This window comes from Lepidochelys kempii, chromosome 14 (assembly GCF_965140285.1).
Source record: "Lepidochelys kempii isolate rLepKem1 chromosome 14, rLepKem1.hap1, whole genome shotgun sequence".
Classification (NCBI taxonomy): domain Eukaryota; kingdom Metazoa; phylum Chordata; order Testudines; family Cheloniidae; genus Lepidochelys; species Lepidochelys kempii.
In genome coordinates, this window is record NC_136393.1 from 32681746 (window position 1) to 32704492 (window position 22747).

Here is a 22747-nt window from a genome sequence, read left to right on the forward strand (position 1 = left end):
ATGTGAGTTTCAAGTTGGTGTTCCTTTATTACCAATAATCACAACAACAAAAATTAACAGCAAACAACTTCATAGAACAGTTTCTATTAGGAGAAAACATTTGAAAAGCAAGTTGTTTAAGAATATTTACAGTTAATGTAGATTGAAAGAAATGTTTGCATTATATGAATCCTTAGCACCTCGATAAACATTAAATTTTTGTTTTACTAATCATGTGACTACATTGGAGTTCAATATCAAAGAGTGAGTATTTCCAAGTTGTGAAAGTTCTGAATTCCCAGCAGAATTAGAGCCCAGTCCTGCTTCCTGGCATATCCTACATATCCAGCAACTTTGTTGGGAGCTTTAGGGGTGCAAGGAGTGTAATTTCAGGCCCTAATATTATCAACTGTATTGTTCTAGGACTTGTGCATTTAGTGCTTGATCCTTCACTCCCTGAAGTCAATGACAAAGCTCTTATTGATGATAGTGGTGTTTCTGGTTCTAAAATCTCTCCCATAATAAATAATAAATAATAATAATAATGAGGAGACAAATTTGTGGAAAATTTTACTTGTTGGAGGAAAGATAATGACACCAATGTCGGTATCACATTTCCCAAACAAATAAATAAATAAAATAAACAGCGATAAATAAAAATTATTACTAGAAAATATGAATGGCCATACTGGGTCAGACCAAAGGTCCATCTAGCCCAGTATCCTGTCTTCCGACAGTGGCCAATGCCAGGTGCCCCCAGAGGGAATGAACAAAACAGGTAATCATCAAGTGATCATCCCATAGCCCATTCCCATCTTCTGGCAAACAGAGGCTAGGGACACCATCCCTGCCCATCCTGGCTAATAGCCATTGATGGACCTATCATCCATGAACTTATCTAGTTCTTTTTTGAACCTTGTTATAGGCTTGGCCTTCACAACATCCTCTGGCAAAGAATTCCACAGGTTGACTCTGCGTTGTGTGAAGAAATACTTCCTTTTGTTTCTTTTAAACCTGCTGCCTATTAATTTCATTTTATGACCCCCTAGTTCTTGTGTTATGAGAAGGAGTAAATAACACTTCCTTATTTATTTTCTCCACACCAGTGATGATTTTATAGACCTCAATCATACCTCCCCTCAGTTGTTTCTTTTCCAAGCTGAAAAGTCCCAGTTTTATTAATGTCTCCTCATACGGAAGCTGTTCCATATCCCTAATAAATTTTGTTGCCCTTTTCTGAACCTTTTCCAATCCCAACATATATTTTTTGAGATGGGGTGACTACATCTGCATGCAGTATTCAAGATGTGGGTGTACCATGGATTTACACAGAGGTATCTATCCCTTTCTTAATGATTCACAACATTCTGTTTGCTTTTTTGACTGATGCTTCACATTAAGTGGATGTTTTCAGAAAACTATCCATAATGACTCCAAGCCCTGGTCTACACTAGGACTTTAGGTCGAATTTAGCAGCATTAAATCGATGTAAACCTGCACCCGTCCACACGATGAAGCCCTTTATTTTGACTTAAAGGGCTCTTAAAATCGATTTCCTTACTCCATCCCTGACAAGTGGATTAGCGCTTAAATCGACCTTGCCGGCTCGAATTTGGGGTACTGTGGACACAATTCGACGGTATTGGCCTCCAGGAGCTATCCCAGAGTGCTCCATTGTGACTGCTCTGGACAGCACTCTCAACTCAGATGCACTGGCCAGGTAGACAGGAAAAGAATCGCAAACTTTTGAATCTCATTTCCTGTTTGGCCAGCGTGGCAAGCTGCAGGTGACCATGCAGAGCTCATCAGCAGAGGTGACCATGATGGAGTCCCAGAATCGCAAAAGAGCTCCAGCATGGACTGAACGGGAGGTACGGGATCTGATCGCTGTATGGGGAGAGGAATCCGTGCTATCAGAACTCCGTTCCAGTTTTCGAAATGCCAAAACCTTTGTCAAAATCTCCCAGGGCATGAAGGACAGAGGCCATAACAGGGACCCAAAGCAGTGCCGCGAGAAACTTAAGGCGCTGAGGCAAGCCTACCAGAAAACCAGAGAGGCGAATGGCCGCTCCGGATCAGAGCCCCAAACATGCCGCTTCTATGATGAGCTGCATGCCATTTTAGGGGGTTCAGCCACCACTACCCCAGCCGTGTTGTTTGACTCCTTCAATGGAGATGGAGGCAATACGGAAGCAGGTTTTGGGGACGAAGAAGATGATGATGAGGAGGAGGTTGTAGATAGCTCACAGCAAGCAAGCGGACAAACCAGTTTTCCCGACAGCCAGGAACGGTTTCTCACCCTGGACCTGGAGCCAGTACCCCCCGGACCCACCCAAGGCTGCCTCCTGGACCCGGCAGGAGGAGAAGGGACCTCCAGTGAGTGTACCTTTTAAAATACTATACATGGTTTAAAAGCAAGCATGTGAAAAGATTAATTTGCCCAGGCATTCACGGCTCTCCTGGATGTACTCCCAAAACCTTTGCAAAAGGTTTCTGGGGAGGGCAGCCTTATTGCGTCCTCCATGGTAGGACACTTTACCACTCCAGGCCAGTAGCATGTACTTGGGAATCATTGTACAACAAAGCATTGCAGTGTATGTTTGCTGGCGTTCAAACAACATCCGTTCTTTATCTCTCTGTGTTATCCTCAGGAGAGTGATATCATTCATGGTCACCTGGTTGAAATAGGATGCTTTTCTTCAGGGGACACTCAGAGGTGCCCGTTCCTGCTGGGTTGTTTGCCTGTGGCTGAACAGAAATGTTCCCCACTGTGAGCCACGGGGAGGAGGGAGGGTTGAGGGGGTAGCCACGCGGTGGGGGGAGGCAAAATGCGACCTTGTAACGAAAGCACATGTGCTATGTATGTAATGTTAACAGCAAGGTTTACCCTGAAAGACTGTAGCCACTGTTTTATAAAATGTGTCTTTTTAAATACTGCTGTCCCTTTTTTTTCTCCGCCAGCTGCATGTGTTTCAATGATCACAGGATCTTCTCCTTCCCAGAGGCTAGTGAAGATTAGAAAGAAAAAAAAACGCACTTATGATGAAATGTTCTCTGAGCTCACGTTGTCCTCCCACACTGACAGAGCACAGAGGAATGCATGGAGGCAAATAATGTCAGAGTGCAGGAAAGCACAAAATGACCGGGAGGAGAGGTGGCGGGCTGAAGAGAGTAAGTGGCGGGCTGAAGAGAGGGCTGAAGCTGAAAGGTGGTGGCAGCGTGATGAGAGGAGGCAGGATTCAATGCTGAGGCTGCTGGAGGATCAAACTAATATGCTCCAGAGTATGGTTGAGCTGCAGCAAAGGCAGCTGGAGCACAGACTGCCACTACAGCCCCTGTGTAACTAACCACCCTCCTCCCCAAGTTCCATAGCCTCCACACCCAGACGCCCAAGAACGCGGTGGGGGGGTCTCCGGCCAACCAGCCACTCCACCACAGAGGATTGCCCAAAAGACAGAAGGCTGGCATTCAATAAATTTTAAAGTTGTAAACTTTTAAAGTGCTGGGTGGCATTTTCATTCCCTCCTCCACCACCCCTCCTGGGCTACCTTGGTAGTCATCCCCCTATTTGTGTGATGAATAAATAAAGAATGCATGAATGTGAAGCAACAATGACTTTATTGACTCTGCAAGCAGTGATCGAAGGGAGGAGGGGAGGGTGGTTAGCTTACAGGGAAGTAGAGTGAACCAAGGGGCGGGGGGTTTCATTGAGGAGAAACAAACAGAACTTTCACACCGTAGCCTGGCCAGTCATGAAACTGGTTTTCAAAGCTTCTCTGATGCGCACCGCGCCCTCCTGTGCTCTTCTAACCACCCTGGTGTCTGGCTGCACGTAACCAGCAGCCAGACGATTTGCCTCAACCTCCCACCCCTCCATAAATGTCTCCCTCTTACTCTCACAGATATTATGGAGTGCACAGCAAGCAGTAATAACAGTGGGAATATTGGTTTCGCTGAGGTCTAAGCGAGTCAGTAAACTGCGCCAGCGCGCCTTTAAACGTCCAAATGCACATTCTACCACCATTCTGCACTTGCTCAGCCTGTAGTTGAACAGCTCTTGACTACTGTCCAGGCTGCCTGTGTATGGCTTCATGAGCCATGGCATTAAGGGGTAGGCTGGGTCCCCAAGGATACATATAGGCATTTCAACATCCCCAACAGTTATCTTCTGGTCTGGGAATAAAGTCCCTTCCTGCAGCTTTTGAAACAGACCAGAGTTCCTGAAGATGCGAGCGTCATGTACCTTTCCCGGCCATCCCACACTGATGTTGGTGAAACGTCCCTTGTGATCCACCAGAGCTTGCAGCACTATTTAAAAGTACCCCTTGCAGTTTATGTAGTCGCTGGCTTGGTGCTCCGGTGCCAAGATAGGGATATGGGTTCCATCTATGGCCCACCACAGTTAGGGAATCCCATTGCAGCAAAGCCATCCACTATGACCTGCACATTTCCCAGGGTCACTGCCCTTGATATCAGCAGATCTTTGATTGCGTGGGCTACTTGCATCACAGCAGCCCCCACAGTAGATTTGCCCAATCCAAATTGATTCCCAACTGACTGGTAGCTGTCTGGCGTTGCAAGCTTCCACAGGGCTATCGCCACTTGCTTCTCAACTGTGAGGGCTGCTCTCATCTTGGTATTCATGCGTTTCAGGGCAGGGGAAAGCAAGTCACAAAGTTCCATGAAAGTGCCCTTACGCATGCGAAAGTTTCGCAGCCACTGGGAATCGTCCCAGACCTGCAACACGATGCGGTCCCACCAGTCTGTGCTTGTTTCCCAAGCCCAGAATCGGTGTTCCACCGCATGAACCTGCCCCATTAGCACCATGATGCATGCACTGGCAGGGCCCATGCTTTCAGAGAAATCTGTGTCCATGTCCTGATCACTCACGTGACCACACTGACATCGCCTCCTCGCCCAGTATCGCTCTGCCAGGTTCTGGTGCTGCATATACTGCTGGATAATGTGTGTGGTGTTTAATGTGCTCCTAATTGCCAAAGTGAGCTGAGCGGCCTCCATGCTTGCCTTGGTATGGCATCCACACAGAAAAAAGTCACGGAACGATTGTCTGTCGTTGCTCTGACGGAGGGAGGGGCGACTGATGACATGGCTTACAGGGTTGGCTTACAGGGAATTAAAATCAACAAAGGGGGTGGCTTTACATCAAGGAGTATTTCAGGCAGGACTTCACGGAGGGTTCCAATAAGAAATGGTGCACCTAAGTAATTGTTCTTATTGGAACAAGCAGGTTGGTCTGGCCTCTGATTGATACATAGCTAGATTTACCTTGCTGCACCTTCTCTGTGAGTGACTGCAGTGTGACCTAGAGGAATGAGTCCCCTAGACGGGGCGGGAGGGGGGGAAGTGAATGAGTACAAAACAAATCTAGTCTTTTTCTTGTTTTGATCCACTCCATCTATCTTTTACATCTTTGGCTGGCAGCAGACGGTGCAGAAGGACTGCAAGCCATCCACATCTCATGGCTGCTCGGCAGGAGATGGTACAATAGGACTGCTAGCTATCCATATCGCCTCCTGCTCACCATAAGATGGTTCAATAGGACTGACTGCAGGACTAAAGAGAATGACCTGGTCAAGTCACTTCTAATGTAGTCCCTGCACCCATGTCTGCCCAGGTGCTCCTGGCCGACATGGCCAGGAGCACCTCGGACATGACGATGACGGCTACCAGTCCTATTGTACAGTCTGCTGCCACAAGGCAAGGGGTTGCTGCTGCTGAGTAGCAATGCAGTACCACGTCTGCCAGCACCCAGTAGACATACGGTGACGGTTACCTGAGCGGGCTCCATGCTTGCCGTGGTATGGCGTCTGCACAGGTAACTCAAGAAAAAAGGCGCAAAATGATTGTCTGCCCTTGCTTTCATGGAGGGAGGGAGGGAACGGAGGCCTGATGATATGTACCCAGAACCACCCGCGACAATGTTTTAGCCCCATCAGGCATTGGGATCTCAACCCAGAATTCCAATGGGCAGCAGAGACTGCGGGAACTGTGGGATAACTACCCACAGTGCAACACTCCGGAAGTCGACGTTTGCCTTGGTACTGTGGAAGCACTCCACCGAGTTAATGCACTTAGAGCATTTTCTGTGGGGACACACACACTCGAATATATAAAAACGATTTCTAAAAAAACGACTTCTATAAATTCGACCTAATTTTGTAGTGTAGACATACCCTAAGCAAGTGATTTTTAAGTCAGGAGAAACTTGTGGTATGCAAGACAAATCAGACTCCTGAAAGGGGTGCAGTGGTCTGGAAAGGTTGAGAGCCACTGCCCTAACTCATCTCACAGCCTGGGATGTCTTCTCTTTTCACTTTTCTCTAATTTTATGTGTCCCGTTATATATAAATGTGAAGGCTCAGCTGGTGTAACTCAGTGAAGTTCCTTTGCAAGGACATTTCCATACAAAACCATTATTTTTTGTTGCTTCTACATTTTTCATGTTACTTTTTAGTTTTTCAGATGTAGCCTTACTGCTTTTATTAGAAGAAAATCTTGCATTATATTTTCCTTTATAATGTTTACCTTTTATTTTAAATAAATAAATAGTGATACCAATGAAACATGCGAAAATCATCAGGATCACCGACAGAGCCACCATCCATGGATTCGCCTTTGGGAAAAAGGCAGCTGTAAAAGAAAACCCCAGAGGGACTCACATCACTCTGTAAGTAAGGGCAAAAATCAAAGGATTCCACATCATATAAAGCTACCTCCAGCAGGAGTAGTCTAAAACAAAGGTGGAAATACAGCCCTGTCTGCAGTGCACAGAGCACCAGAAACCTATATTACAAGGACTCCAACCAACACAGGCATCAATTCACAGATCAGCGTATGAATCAGCCTGGTTTAATTCACTGCTGTTGTTGCACAAAGAGACAACCTTGTCCAATGCCTAAAGCACTGGCTTCAGACTCAGGAGACTGAATTATGTTCCCCACACTTCTGGTGCCCTGCTGTATGAGCTTTACTATGTCATTTCCCCTCTGTTGCTCTATTTCCTGTCCAGTCTTTTGCTTGTCTTGTTCATTTAGTTTAGAACTATCATAGTTTATTTGTACAGTGCTCAGCACACTGGGGCTGCAATCATGGGCGGTGCGTAATGGAGGCTTGGGGAGAGGCCAGAAGCGGGAGTGCAGTGGCGGATTACCGCACAGACCCACAGGGCCTATGCCCAGGGGTCCTGGCCAATTTGGGGCCCCCGGAAAAATCCCCACTGCTACAGCCTTGGGGGTGGAGGAGCTCTTACTCCAGGGCCACAGTGGGGACACAGAGCCTTTCTGGACTCGGGGTGGCAGCAGACAGGGTGGAAAGGAACAAGCGGGGTGTGGGCCTCGAGAGAAGAGGTGGAGTGGGGGTGGAATGGGGGCAGGTTCGTGGTTGGAACAGGGGCAGGCTCACAGGGGAAGGGGTGGAATGGGGTGGGGCCACGGGTAGGGCCTTGGGAGGAATGGTGGAACGGGGGATGGGCTCTGGGCTTGGCGCTCTGGCCAGGGCCAATTGCTCTGCTGCAGTCCCGGCCATGGGTGAGAGCTCAGCCCCAGCTGGGGCTATGCTCTGAGCCCCTCCTCTCCATGGTCCCAAAAGAGCTCTCAGGCAGAAGCAAAAGCAGAAGCTCCCCCTGCAGTTCCCAGCTGCCTCTCCTCATAGTCACAGCTCCCAGCTTGCCGGCTCCGGCAGCTGTCACACAGGGCGACACCATGTGACCAAGCAGGGCCAGCAAATCCTGGCAAAAGTCTGGGGGAGCATGTGACCCCATGTGTCCCGCCGTGTCACCACTGCAGGGAGGAAGGTCTCGGGTTTCAGCCCCACTCCTGAAGCCCCAAGCCCCAGCAGGTGCTTCCCATGGGGCTGAAGCCCTGAGACCCCCCTCCCCACAGATTTGAAGCCCCAAACTCCTGCAGTCATGCCCCAGCTCTCAAACTTCTGAAGATTGTCATATGTGGCTTGGAGAGTCAGTAAATTTGGCCACCTCTGCTATACAGTATAGGTGGGATCTTCAAAAGTATCTGAATTATTTAGGAGCATGAGTCTTGTTGACTTTCAGGATACTTTTTGAAAATTCCACCATTGGTTTGTTTCTTTTGGAGGGTTTTTTGTCTAAATATCATACTCTAGCCTTCATTGCTATTGATACATTTTAATGTAGTTAACCAATCTGCTGTTGTATTTTTTCTGTTGCTGATCACAGTGTGTTGCTTTGGTGGTAACTGACCTGATATATAAAATAATGTTGATTCCTTTTTTCGGTTGGTGTGGGTGCTCTTGACTACGCAAGACAAGTTCTGGTGTGAATTCTCTGTAATAACGATGGAATTTTCAATGTCAAACAGCTCATTGGCTTCTTTGGAATTTGTTTCAGAGAGCGATGGTAAATGCTGTCCACTGGCATCTCTCCACAGCACCTCAGGCTGTGGGTACCAGCCAACCAATCGACACACCACCCGGATCCCTCCATCCTGATAATCCTCAACAGAGATGTGAGGAGCAGTGCCTGAAGCTAGAGAAAATTAATAAATCAGTATTAATTTATGCACATGTTCAGCCTGGAGGATAAACATTTAAACTTTCCTTTTATTCCCTATACTCATGGACTCAGGAAACAATATGAGCAAGAAATTATAATTATTTCATGGAGCGGGAAGGGAAAACTTTTTCCTTCACTAGTTTTCCATTCCAGGATCTACACATGGCAAAACATTGTATTTCATGATTTCATGAATCCGTTAGCTGGTAAATGATCTTAACACTAACGGATAAAGAAAAAGATTGAGAAAAATAAAAGTTATATTTCAAATGTACCTTCAGGTGAAATATCTCTTCTTTGATCATATACAGTCTGCTTTAGCTAGCCCTATGGGTACATGTCAAAGACAGAGGAGAAAAGTCTGTCCATGTCTGGTCAAGTTTAACCCAGAGCTCAGTATGTGTGGCTGCTCCTAAGCCCCTCTTCACTGGTGAAAAGCAGTGGAGGAGGAATGGGCTTTCACAGGAGGAATTGTTCTCCCTCCTTAAAGTTTTAGCAGCCTTCACCAGAATGAAACGAGATAGCACCAGAGTGACAAGGAGCCAGCAGAACACTAGCCACTCATTTTCAGACGTGGAGTAGCTAGTGTACCCCTTATCCAATGTACTTCATGTTTGGATGAAGAATCATTCCTCGCAACGGACTTGGGGAAATTTTTCAAAACCACCCAAATGACATAGGAACTTAAATCCGATTTACAAAAGTGACACACTGGAGTTACTGATAGGAAATAAATTGAAGGTAACAGGAAATTTTGAATAGTAAAATGCAAATAAGAATCACTGAGAACGCTCTCCAAAGGAAATACAGGCACATAGAACTATAGGATTGGAAGGGAACTCAAAAGGTCATCTAGTCCAGCGGTTCTCAGCCAGGGGTCTGTGGCCCCACAGGGGGCTATGAGCAGGTTTCAAGGGGTCCACCAAACAGGGTCAGCATTAGACTTGCTGGGGCCCAGGGCAGAAAGCCAAAGCCCCCACCCTGCTGTGCATGGCTGAAACCTGAGACCCGTCACACGAGGTTGAAGCCGAAGCCTGAGCAAGGTAGCTTCGCAGGGCCCCCTGTGGTGTGGGGCCCTGGGCAATTGACCTGCTTGCTATCCCCTAATCCTGGCCCTGGCTTTTAAATGCAGAAAAACAGTGATTGTGGCACAATTGGACTGTAGAAACCTCCTTCTTAAAAAACCTACAATTGCAAGAATTCCATGACCTGCCTAGGTTACCTGTTCCAGTGCTTAACTATCTTCATAGTTAGAAAGATTTTCCTGCTATGTAGCCTAAATCTCCTTTTTTTTCACTGCAGCATCATACTGTTGGCTCCATATTCACTTTGTGGTCCACTAAAATCTCCACATCCTTTTCTGCAGCATTGCTGCACAGACAGTTATTCCCATATTGTATTTGTGCATTTATTTTTTCCTTCCTACGTGTATTTCTCTTTGCATGTTTTTACTCAATTTCATGTTGTTGATTTCAGACCAATACTCCAGTTTATCAAGATCATTTTGAATTCTAATCCTGCCCTCCAAAGGGACTGCATCTTTCCCAGCTTGGTGACATCTGCACATTTTATAAGTGTACTCTCTACTGCATCATCTAAGTAATTAATGAAAATATTGAATAGTACCGGACTGAGGAATGACCCATGTGGGATCCCATTTGATACATCCTCCTAATTTAACAGCAAACAACTGATAACTACTCTTTGGGTTCAATTTTTTAATCAGGTTGTGCACCCACCTTCTAGCAATTTCAGCCAAACCACATTTCCCTGGTTTGCTTATGAGATTGTCATGTGGGATTGTGCCAACAGCCTTACTAAAAATTAAGATATATCACATCTATTGCTTCCCCACACGCTACTGACCTGACACCTTTAGTTCCAATTGGGCTTCTTCATAATCCATACCCTCTTGAACAAAACAGCTATACTGTCCTTCATCAGAAGGTCTGATATTGAAAATTCTCAAGGCAACATTTCCATCGGTGAGACCATCTTTAAAGAGCTCTGTCCTCCGCTGATATTCTGACATCTGCTGCCCATACTGGTCCTTTCCATCACTATAGCGATGAACAAATGGAGAGAGTTGGGACCGGAACCACGTCACCTCCATGTTCTCAGCGCTCATCTTGGGGGACAGGTGACAGGGTAACACAATCTCTTCTCCCACAGTGGCAATGACAGGCTGGTCAGGTCCAACCACTTTAAAACGAGCTAAGAAATGTACCAGGATACAAGGAAGATAAACTCAGAGAAAGCATGGGAAATTCATATACATTTCTTTAACAATACACACAAACAACAAGATCTATTTCATGTATTTTATATTCCATGGGGCATGAAATTATATATGGAGTTTACAAGAAATAATGCATTTCCACAACTGTAAATTATTCACAAAAAGAAAAGGAGTACTTGTGGCACCTTAGAGACTAACTCATTTATTTGAGCATAAGCTTTCGTGAGCTACAGCTCACTTCATCGGATGCATTCAGTGGAAGTGAGCTGTAGTTCACGAAAGCTTATGCTCAAATAAATTGGTTAGTCTCTAAGGTGCCACAAGTACTCCTTTTCTTTTTGCGAATACAGACTAACACGGCTGCTACTCTGTTAAATTATTGTTATACCAGATGTAGGGTGAAACCTCATTGAATCTGGTGGGTGTAATAGCCACCCTTCATTCAGAATAAATGATAGAAGCAATGAAGCTCCTTTATGGAGTAAAGTAGCTGAAACTTTCAGAGCCACCACTCAAATCACATGCCATGTGCAAGTCTGGTCAAGAGCTGAGCTATGTGGGCATAGTGCAAATACAGAGGGATGGGTATTGCTTTGGTAGAGCTGTGTGCTTGTGTGTGAGAGCAGAAGCAGAGAAAAAACACTAAAGAAGCAGACAGAAAAGGCTGCAAAGAAGGGCCAGAGACAGCCAGAAAAGCACTTGAAGCATGTGAAAGCTAAGAGAGAACTTGTTGGGCAAAGTTTTGGTTGAAAGCGGCTTGGAATTGTGAGCAAAGAAATTGCCTCCTGCTGTTTGATTCCTACTGTGTTCAATGATGCGGGACTTTGTGTACATTCTATGTAAATAAAAAGGATTTCATCAAATAAATACCTGACTCCATCAGCAATTTCTCTTTCTAATGGAAAGAACCCATAAGACCCTGAATACTGGCTACCCACTCATGTCTAAAGGGTTAACATTATGTTTATGTAAGCAGGGTCTGAATGAATGCTTCCCTGACAGCTAGCTGGGAGTGGGAGAGACTCCCCGTGTGTTTATGTAAATACAATTTGTTCCTGCTCTGCTTACATATTCAACAGATGCAGAGGTGTCAAAGTGATCAACTTTAACTGGTGTTGGGTACAAATCACTTTAGTACTGAATGCAGGAGTAGTGAAATGCTGTTACCAATGTTGTAATTATTGTTGGAATACAGAGAAGCAGTACTGTGCTTAACCTGTCCCAAATAAGGGGGACCATCCTCAGTTGAAAGAACCTTGTTAAGCCAGGGGCTCAAATGTCAGCGCCCTGTGAAAGTAAGAGGGGTGGGGACAAGTATCCCAGTGAGAAGGCAGCACACCCTCACCAAGGGTCCTACCTAGACTGGTTCAACCTGTTCCTCCCCACAGGTCAAATAATAGCATTAAATAGGCTTCATTAGAACCCTCTTTGTTAATTTAATTGTTCGATCAGAGCTGAAATCATTTGTGGTGCGACTGTGTTTCTGCCCTGCCTGCTAAGAGCTAAAATTACTAAGAAACTGATGTGCAGAGGACACAGCAGAGAGGCAGATGGCAGCAGAAGGTGACTGACAGCTGGTGAATGAGTGGCTGTTGAGGCAGAGAGGCGCAACAAGCAGCCAGCAGGGCAGTGGCAAAGAAGCGTGATGAGTGGCTAGCAGGGCGGCTGGTGGAGAAGCAAGGTGAGCGGCCAACAGGGCGGCTGGTGGAGAGGTGTGCCAACAGCGGTGACCAAGCAGCCAGCAGGCTGACAGTGGAGAGGCGCGGTGAGCATGGTGAGCAGACATCTGGCAGGGTGGCTGGCAGAGAGGGGCAGCGAGCGAGTGCCCGAGCAGCGCTACAAGTAAGGAGCCTCTTTACCCCCTCTCCACACAAGGTGGGAGGTGAAGTCTGCAGATGCACCTCTGAACTCTGGGTCTGCACTAACCAAGGACAGCAACTGTGAGTGGGGTGCAGAGAAGGGTTGGGCATGTGAAGGGGGCTTTTGGGTTGCTGGACTTAAGAACCTGAGGGGAAAGGACACTGCCCAACCTACTTGGGGTTGGGTCGTTTACCCATGGTTTATTTTTATGGACCCTAGTTGCAGTGTTTTCCCAAATTAACACCCAGTTGCTTCCCTCCTTTTATTAAAGTTTCTTTTCTATACTCAGACTCTATGCTTGTGAGTGGGGAAGTATTGCCTCTCAGAGACACCCAGGGGTGGTGTGTAAATTTCCTAGGATACTGGGTGGAGGATTGAGCCAGTTCTGTGTTGTATCAACAGAAGGAACCCCTAGATATTGAACATGGCCCTGACTGCTGCTGGCTCCACCAGGCAGAAAGATTATATTTTAAAAAATACTGAAATACATTCCCAGCACTTGTCATGGGGAGCAAGTGAGAGGATCACAAAATGTCCCCAACCCCAGTTACAGTGACAGGGTGATAAGGTTCAGTCACTCTACATTGTGCTCTGAAATGTGCCACAACATAAAAGAAAATTAACTCAGAGAGAAAAATTACTTTTCTTTTGCCTCCTCAGTCCTGTCAGCCTCATGCAGTAGTGTGCTATGCAAATAAAATAGGATTAGATCTGATAAACTAGGCAAGGAAATTTGGAGGAAATTTTAAAGGGCTGGAAACCTGATCCCAATCCCATTGAACCAATGGAACAGTTCTCATTTACTTCAATGGGATTTGGATCAGCCCTAATGGGCTCTCCTTTTGTTGCTCAGGTTCACAGGCTGTGGAAGCCTTTAATCTCCAGAGGGCTAGTTTCAATTTAAGATAGTGCAAAGTGTAGCATCCTACTTGGTTAGCTGTGCTCTGCACATGGGACACTGTGTACCTGACCTCTGTGATATGCTCTTACTTCCAGTATATTTTGTGTGCACTTCAAAGCACTGGTTTTTGACATATGAAGCATTAAGTGGTTTGGGACCAGATTAGTGCCTCTTTCCTAATGTGATGTCCCAGAGACTGAGAGCAGATGGAGTGTCTGAGCTAACAACCCCATGGGTTCTAATGGGACATTTTCAATAAAGGGTCGTCAGCTGTGTATCTCATTTACCCTCTTGTTCAACCTACTGACTTATAGTCCCCGCTCTCTCTAGGTGTTTGAGAAGGGAATGAGTGGAAGAGGACGTCAGTGCATTAAGATGAGTTAGACAGTTATTAGTCCTGAAGGTTTGGACAGGCAGTGAAGACACTTTTTAAAAAAACACTGTTGTTTCTGTTTGGAATTTGGGTTGTTTTTTGTTTAGCCTTCTGTTTACAACTAAACATCTTACTGGGCATCTTTTCAAACCCCTGCTATTTATTTACTTAGATTTTTATCCTCCTTCAATAATAGAGTGTTATCCATTGCTGACAACTTTTAAAAACACATGCATGAATAAGCAAATCTAAAAACTATCCCAAGAACAATGCAACAACCCAGCAACAGGATAAGCAGAGCAAAATTGAATAAAGAAGTTGCCAATCTTGCTTTGTGGTTCTGTTTACACACTGTAAGTAGTTCCATTGTCTTCAAGTGAAGCCCATTTGTAAGTCACTGTAAGCCTAGATAAATCATATAAGAAACTACAGAAAGAGATGGGATTCCTACCTGATTCCAACCTGTGAAGAGAACAAGTAATGAAGAAAATAATCAAATCAGGCAGAAAGCATCTGGCTGTGGTGCTATGGCAGAATGAGAGAACCTGCATCCTCATGGGAACTTGGTCTAGATAACAGGATGGATATGGAGAAAAACAAACAAACATCATAGTAAACAAAACAGTGATTATGAGATGCTGGTTATTGGATTTTGAGGGACAGAAGATCACAGAGGACACAAATAAAATGGGATATATGCATTGCCAAGTAAATTTATTGTGTTATGCAGTTAGAGCAACCATTCCATTAAAGTTGAAAACATGTTTCTATTATGAGTCCGAGTTTGTCCCATTCCCACCCAATCCACACTGCTCCCCACCTCGAGGTCGCTGCTTCCCCCACTCCTCTATATCCTGCTTCTCCCCTCTGGGTCCTCCCTGCCCAAAGGTTCCTGCTTTTCCTCAATTCCACTTTCCCCTCTCCAGATGCCTGCTTTCCCCAACTCTGGTTCCCTGATTCCTCTCTCCCTCCATTTTCCCCTCTCCAGGGGAGAGCCCTAATCACTAGGCTATTGACTAGCCTGAGATGGAAAAAGAAAAGGAGTACTTGTGGCACCTTAGTGACCAACCAATTTATCTGTAGCCTGAGATGGAGTTTTTTCAGTCTTTCCTGGTGGATCTGTTCCACTTTGAGTAAATAATGAAATATTTATTAGAGCAGGAACTTGAACCTGAGTCTTCTACAGCCAAGAGGAGGGCTCTCATCACCAAGCCACCCTCTCTCCTCCACTGCAGCACTGCTGAACATATAATTTAATACAGAGTGGAACAGCTCCAGCAAGAGAGCCTGAGAAACAGAGACAGAGAAATGTACAGGCAATGAGCCAGAAAAGTCACAATACATTCAACTGCAGTGAGAGTCCTGGAGCTTCTTTTATTCCTTTGATAAATTCAGAACTTCTCTTCACATCAGCAGGAGATTTGCCACGGTTAACTCCAGCTGCTAGTTACTAGTTCTGCCTCACTAGTATACCATAACAGAAATATCCAAGAAAAAAAGCTCAGAGACATGGGATGCTTTCATAGAAGTATCTGAATGATCCTATTACATGCATTCCTCTTCCCCCCTTCTCCTTCCTCTCTACCCACTTCCTTCCTTCCCCATCTCTAGCCCTCTCCTCTGAACTTTGCTTCTATTCTTTACTTAACTTCATAATTTTTCTTTAACTAGTTGATTTTCCATAAGCAGATTTTGTTTGTAAATTGTTTAATGCAAATAATTGAGGTATATTTTGACCATTCATATTATATATATATATATAATTAAATGTTTCAAGTATGGCTAACATTAGGTAGCAAATGGTTAATATATCATGAGAATTTAATATAGTTTATTATGTTTGTTTTTTCTCTGTATATATTTATATTTTAAAAAATTAAAAAAACAAAACAAAGAAAATAAGACTCAACTCCAGGAGGTTTACAAGGAAAAGGTACCAGGAGGGGGATTGCCTCGGAGAGAAAATAAAATCACGCTGCTCTGTAGAACCTTGCTGATCCACAGATGCAAGGAGTCCCCAGGTCCAGCAATGCACTGGAATCATGAGGGGTTAGGGGGTAGATGTTCCCGGTACACTGGAAACATGAGGAGGGTGGGGTGAGGTAGATGTTCCCGGTGCACTGGAATCATGGGGGGCGGGGAGGGGGCTAGATGTTTCTGGTACACTGGAATCGTGAGGAGGATGGGGTGGGGTAAATGCGAGCAAAGCAGCTGTGTCCTTATCGTAATGCTCCAACCTGCCAGCAGCAGCAGCCAGAGCCCAGAGCTGCTTCCTGAGCCTGGATGGAGGGGCTGCCTCTGCTACTGAAATCAGGTTCAAAGAAATAAAAGTTCAAAGAAATAAAGCTAAGGGGAAGGGCGGGCATGAAATGGTTGATTTTCCCTGTGCAGTTTGTTGCTAGACTGAGAACTGAATTCCAGCATTGCAGTGACTGATCTGGTAAAGTTGTTTTAATTCATCGTGTCTGTATTTTCTGCAGGGTATTTTGCTGTAGTGAGATCAGACACATTTCAGCTTCTTCTGCTATCAAAAAGCTAAGCAGTTGGCTTTCCCTTTTAACTTTGAAAGAATCAGTGAAGGAAATAAAATGGTGCGAACCCACCCTTTGGCTGGGGCTCTTGATCTATTGAATTGAGCCTCCTTTTCCACAACATCCTTTCTGTAAACCCAGAGGCACAGTCTGACTTCTGTATTTGCAGGGTAGAGGGCTTAATAAGTACAGGTCTGACTTTGGATGCGCTCTGCAAGTCCCCCAGGAGTTCACCCGGCTGTGAACCAAGCAGCACTTGGGGATGCAGGGGGAGCAGCAGCGCAGAGCTCGGGGAGGAAGCCCCTGGACACCCGGCTCCCCTCCCCTCCTGCCAGGCGCTGAGGGCACTCGGCTGCTGTGGGGACATCCCATGTGCATCTCTGTCAAGGGGAAATGACTCTGGCGGGCTGTGGAGCGCTCTGATAAAAGCTCCTGCAGCTGCCTCTTTCCTTCCCCTTTTCTCTGAAAACCATGTTTTTTCCCCAGCAAAGTGACCACCCCGGCTGCAGCCCCAGCACAGAACGGGTGCTCTGGCCAGCATGAGCCTCCTGCTGCCTGCACCAAGACCGGTAGGGCCAGATTTAGGGAAAATGGCACTCTGGGTGAACTTGTATTTTGCTGCCCCCCACATCACCCCTGGCCCCACAGGCTTACTGGGATCCCCCCACCACCTCTGGACCCTGCTGCTTCCCCACGTTTGTATTGAAGAGGTGCCACAGGTCAGCCCTGGCACAAATTAAGAATTGTCAGGCGGCCTGATACCAGCAGCTCCTGGCCGCGTGCCCAGCTCTGACGGCAACGCCACCACCAGCAGCAGCACAGAAGTAAGGGTGGCCTGGTAGATGCTGTATTGCCACCCTTACTTCTGTGCTGCTGCTGTGGCTCCTGGTGCCTGATGCTCTGCCCGCGGCTCAAGGTCGGTTTCATGCTGTCACAAGGAGGCTGCATCTTGCCAGAGCCCAGGGCCCTCCTGCAGCTCTCTGGACACTACTGGCTCACCGGGGTGCCATTTCAGATTTTGTGGGGTGGGGGCAACTTTAACCATGGTTCCAGAGACTACTTAGGCACCTGAAGACTCTTGGGTTTTTTGCAGATAATAACTTAGGAATTAGCTGACAGGAGCACTACGTCTAATTGTTACATAAAGAAAGAACAAATATATACAAACTCCAATTAAAGCCACATTTTAAGTTTATATGTAAATTTAGATCAGGAGATAATACAGCAAGATATTCCCAATCCCAAACCTTGAGGTATCAGTTCTGAAGCTTTAACACAGATATCAGAAACACAAGTTTGATACGTTGTACACTATCGTTAATAATAAAAATAAATAAAATCTGACTCTGTGTCCCTGCCATTATCTACTCTATTTTAGTCAATTGTTTTTCACTCCCCCAAAAAAGTATTTACTTAATTGTAACATACATGATGAAGGTTTTTTCTCTTTTATTAAGAATGGGAATTTATTTTTCTAATTATTTTGGCATTTATGTTTACCAATCACAACCATGTATGTGACTCACGAACATTTGACTCCATCATTGCTGTTAGGTATCATAATTGGAACTGCATTTATTTTCATATGAATTTTAAGGTTTTTTTACAGATATAACTAAAAATACTACTTGAAAATAAGTGACTTTCATCTGCCCAGGGTCTAAAGTTATGTGTTTAGCTAATGTTTTTTAACCTGGCAGTGCTCAGGTGAGTACAAGCTAAAGTTATATTCTAAGAGGATGTTATTATTTGATTATACCATTTTAAATAATTAATGACAAAGCACAAAATAGTAATAAAATAAGGAAAATTACTGCAGCCAGGACAGATTAGACATTTTAGAACTCACTACTCAATGAATTAAATATAAGCATAAGAGGGAAATAAAATTATGAAATGCCCGCTGTTAGGGGGCTTATTCCTTCACCCACTTACTTCCCTGGTCCTTCTCGCATGAACAGAGAGCAACAATACCCGAAGTCCAAAGGTGCAAACAATTCGATGTTTATTGGGGTGAACTTCCAGCAAGCATGATTCCAGTTTCCTTCCTTAGTATCCTCCTTCCCAGCTCTGACACCACAAAGCCTGACACCTGTGTCCCTGTTCCCATTCCTGCCCTTAGCCAAACATGATTCCAATTTTCTTACCCCCATTCCCTGTTCCCATCTCCCCCTTTAGCAAAACATGATTCCAATTTTCTTACCCCCATTCCCTGTTCCCATCTCACACCCCCACATGCCCACCCCCACCCACACCCCGTCACTTCCTCATTGACTACAGATTATATAGTAAAACTTGAGTTCTGCTTAGCTATACTTTAACCAATCATTTTCCTGAAATTTAACTAACCAATCCTAACATATTGTAACATGATTATGTAACCAATTATATCCCACCACCTCAATTAGTTTACACCCAGCAAAATTAATTATACAGCAGACAGGAACAATCACAGAACCAGACAGAGATTATACAGACAAACAACAGCAAAGTGGGAACTATAATGACAAAACAATACAGAAGTGAGGATTTCACATCCCAGCTATTGATAAGTGAGTTCTTGCCAGACAGGATGCTATCAAACTAAGTTTCCTTTTACATTTTCTAGGCACTTCCCTTTCTCTGGAGGTGATAGGAATACAATCCTGTCCTGATAGTGCCTGACAGCCCAATAGCACCTTATTTCAATGTGACTACTTTGGAATGCGAGGATGTGACCGTTCGCTTCCCAGCTTATGGCTGCCTCTGCTGCTTAGCCAAAGGCCTTAGCCTAAGAACAGGGCCTCAGACTGTCACAGTAAGAGAAGGCCCTTACACCAGCAGACAGTGATTTTGATTCTTTCTTTTATACCTCTATCACTAGCCAAGTGATAAGAATACACCTAAATTCTTAGAGTACAGGCCTTTGCAGACAGGCCTGAATATCTATATCCTAACACCCCCCCCCCCCCCACAGCAGACAGGAGGCTCCCAGGAGCAGCTTGGCCGGGGCGGTTGCAAGCAGGGAGGTGGGTGGGGACAGATGGCCGGCCGCAGATGGCCGAAGAGCAGCGGGGGAAGGAGGGACAGGACACTCCTGCTCCGGAGGCACCAGCCAGCACATCATAGAATCATAGAATATCAGGGTTGGAAGGGACCTCAGGAGGTCATCTAGTCCAACCCCCTGCCCAGAGCAGGACCAATCCCCAACTAAATCATCCCAGCAGGGCTTTGTCAAGCCTGACCTTAAAAACTTCTAAGGAAGGAGATTCCACCACTGGTAATGCATTCCAGTGTTTCACCACCCTCCTAGTGAAAAAGTTTTTCCTAATATCCAACCTAAACCTCCCCCACTGCAACTTGAGACCATTACTCCTTGTTCTGTCATCTGCTACCACTGAGAACAGTCTAGATCCATCCTCTTTGGAACCCCCTTTCAGGTAGTTGAAAGCAGCTATCAAATCCCTCCTCATTCTTCTCTTCCGTAGGCTAAACAATCCCAGTTCACAGAATCACAGAGTTGGAAGGGACCTCAGGAGGTCATCTAGTCCAACCCCCTGCTCAAAGCAGGACCAGTCCCCAGTGTTTGCCCCAGATCCCTAAATGGCCCCCTCAAGGATTGAACTCACAACCCTGGGTTTAGCAGGCCAATGCTCAAACCACTGAGTTATCCCTCCCCCCTCAGCCTCTCCTCATAAGTCATGTGTTCCAGTCCCCTAATCATTTTTGTTGCCCTCCGCTGGACTCTCTCCAATTTTTCCACATCCTTCTTGTAGCGTGGGGCCCAAAACTGGACACAGTACTCCAGATGAGGCCTCACCAATGTCAAATAGAGGGGAACGATCCCGTCCCTCGATCTGCTGGCAAATGCCCCTACTTATACATCCCAAAATGCCATTGGCCTTCTTGGCAACAACGGCACACTGTTGACTCATATCCAGCTTCTCGTCCACTGTAACCCCTAGGTCCTTTTCTGCAGAACTGCTGCCTAGCCATTCGGTCCCCTAGTCTGTAGCGGTGCCTGGGATTCTTCCGTCTTAAGTGCAGGACTCTGCACTTGTCCTTGTTGTCCTTGTTGAACCTCACCAGACTTTGGGCTACTGCAGTGGCTGCAGTTCTTCTGCACGGCTTGGCACTACTAGAAACCTGTTCCACAATGCTTGGGACTGGGAAGCAAATTCCCTGCTGCGGAACTGCTTCCCCACATCGGAGCCTGAGTTTTGTGGAAGACTTAGTGCTGGTTCCCATGTGATGCTGGACATCACCCACAGTAGGAACAAGTACTCCGGAGATCCCAGGTCTGTGGCCATGTGCCTCAGGCCACTGAAACAGGCTGCCCACCATAACAGCATACCCAGGGAAGACTCACAACTGAAACACAAATCAAAGGAGAAAACAAACACCTACCCTGTCTCAAGTGTCTGTAAGAAACATCTCAGCAGTTCCAGGATCTTTGTAAAAAGAAAAGGAGGACTTGTGGCCCCTTAGAGACTAACAAATTTATTTGAGCATAAGCTTTCGTGAGCTACAGGTCACTTCATCCTTGTAGGTTCCCATCTCCCCCTGCCTTGAAGATACAATTAACGAAGAAGATTCTAAACTATGAATTCAAGTATCAGGGGGTAGCCGTGTTAGTCTGTATCCACAAAAACAACAAGCAGTTCAGATGCAGACGTGGTTTTTTTACCCACAAAAGCTTATGCCCAGATAAATCTGTTAGTCTTTAAGGTGCCACCAGGGCTGGGTCAGATCAACCCCCAGGAACTTCCCCTGCCTGCAGGAAGCTCTGCACTGTGAAGGGGTCTCGGTGGGGGGGTTCCAGGTGAGAGGGGATGAAGGTCAGTGGCGGGGGCTGCGTGTGGGGGTTCTAGATAGATGGGGGTTGGGCAGACAGGGGGAGCAGCTCCCCATACATTGACCCCTTCTCCCACCTGCACCCCACACTGAGCCCCTCTGCGTTGGGAGCCCTATACACCCAGAACCCCTCATCAAGCAACCTGAACCCAAACCCCCACCCCCAAGCCTCACCCCGTGCATCAGGAGCCCCTCGCACCCAGAATCCCCCCACCAAGCCCCCCGAACCCTGCCCATTGAGCCTCATACCATGCATAGGTATCTCTAACCCACTGAACCCCAAACAGCGGCAGCCTGACCCACCAAGTCCCACTCCCCCAACCCCTCCCCCCCGCACACACACACTGAGCCCTAACCACCTTCACCTGGACTCCCCTGTAGAGTCCCAGTCCCCCTGCACCCAGAACCCCGCACCAAGCCCCTGTATATCCAGATTCTCACACATACCTGCCCCCCACCCCCACTCAGCTGCCCGCACCCAGATTGCACCACACAGAACCCTGGTACTCTTGAGGAATTCTGTACCGAAAAAGTAAATATTTTAAAATTCTGAGAAGTTAGGCATATTTTATTTTTCAAAATGACACAGTAACACAATAACAGTATAATCACACCATTTTCAATTATTTTGGTAATTTATTTCAATGTATTTGGTGATTATACTGTGTTATCTTGAAAAATAAAATTTATAGAATTTTGCAGAATTTTAAGATATTGTTTGCACAATTTTTATTTTTTTGGTACAGAATTTTTAAATTTTGGTGCAGAATTCCCTCAGGAGTACTATTTGAAATCGTCAGCCTCCATTCAAATCTGGTTTGAGCTTAGCCAAAAGAGGAGTTTCACTGATTTTCTGACTAATTGCCCCAGGCTAGCTCAGAGGACCAATCAAGGGTAGGGAAAGGCTGGGTGGAACAACAGGTTTTGAGGCTAAGTTTTGGGGTGACTTTACTTCTGCAGCGTTTTGCATTCCAGAGTCTCCTTGTGCTGTAGCGTGAACCCTCACTTCCACGCTGGGGAGTTTTGGCAGACCTAACTCAGGATTTCTGAGGTTTGTCCACTGGGGAGAGTGACTTACTGCAGGGCAACTATCAAGGAGCAGGGTTACCAACCACTCCCTTCTGCTGGCTGCTTGGCAGTTCCTGAGCCTGCTTCAGCATCTGGACCTGCTCTGTGATATCTGCTGCAGCCACTGCCTTCAGTCACCCTCAGACTCTGCTACAAAGGGGGTGGGGGGAAGGGTAGACAGAGGGAGCCCAAATGGGAGGGGAGAGATGACAGAATGTGTTCAGGGGCCAAACTGTTTCCAGAAATGGGTCAGACAGGTGGAAGCAAGGGAAGGAGAGAGTCAAAGGGGCAAAGTCAGGGGTAGGAGCCTGGGTTAAGAATTGCAGGGATGCAATGCCAGACAGGGGCAGGGGGGATAAAAGTTGTCACAAATGGAACATGTTTCCAGAACTGACCATCATAGAATATAAGGGTT

At 46.1% G+C, this 22747-nt stretch overlaps 1 protein-coding gene across 10 annotated transcripts in view; it reads right to left on the bottom strand.

Annotated features, from left to right (window-relative positions):
- LOC140898275 (uncharacterized) overlaps window positions 1-22747 on the bottom strand; it is a 2445793-nt gene that overhangs the window by 561854 nt on the left and 1861192 nt on the right. For 9 of the 10 annotated variants that reach the window (XM_078848803.1, XM_078848794.1, XM_078848799.1 and 6 more), the window contains 4 exons: window positions 14352-14468; window positions 10394-10741; window positions 8216-8500; window positions 6526-6630 (listed from right to left, as the gene is read on the bottom strand). In XM_078848803.1, coding sequence (XP_078704929.1) covers window positions 6526-6630; window positions 8216-8500; window positions 10394-10741; window positions 14352-14468 — 855 coding nt within the window. The remainder of the gene's footprint in view (window positions 1-6525; window positions 6631-8215; window positions 8501-10393; window positions 10742-14351; window positions 14469-22747) is intronic. The other variant, XM_078848798.1, reaches the window with a different exon arrangement.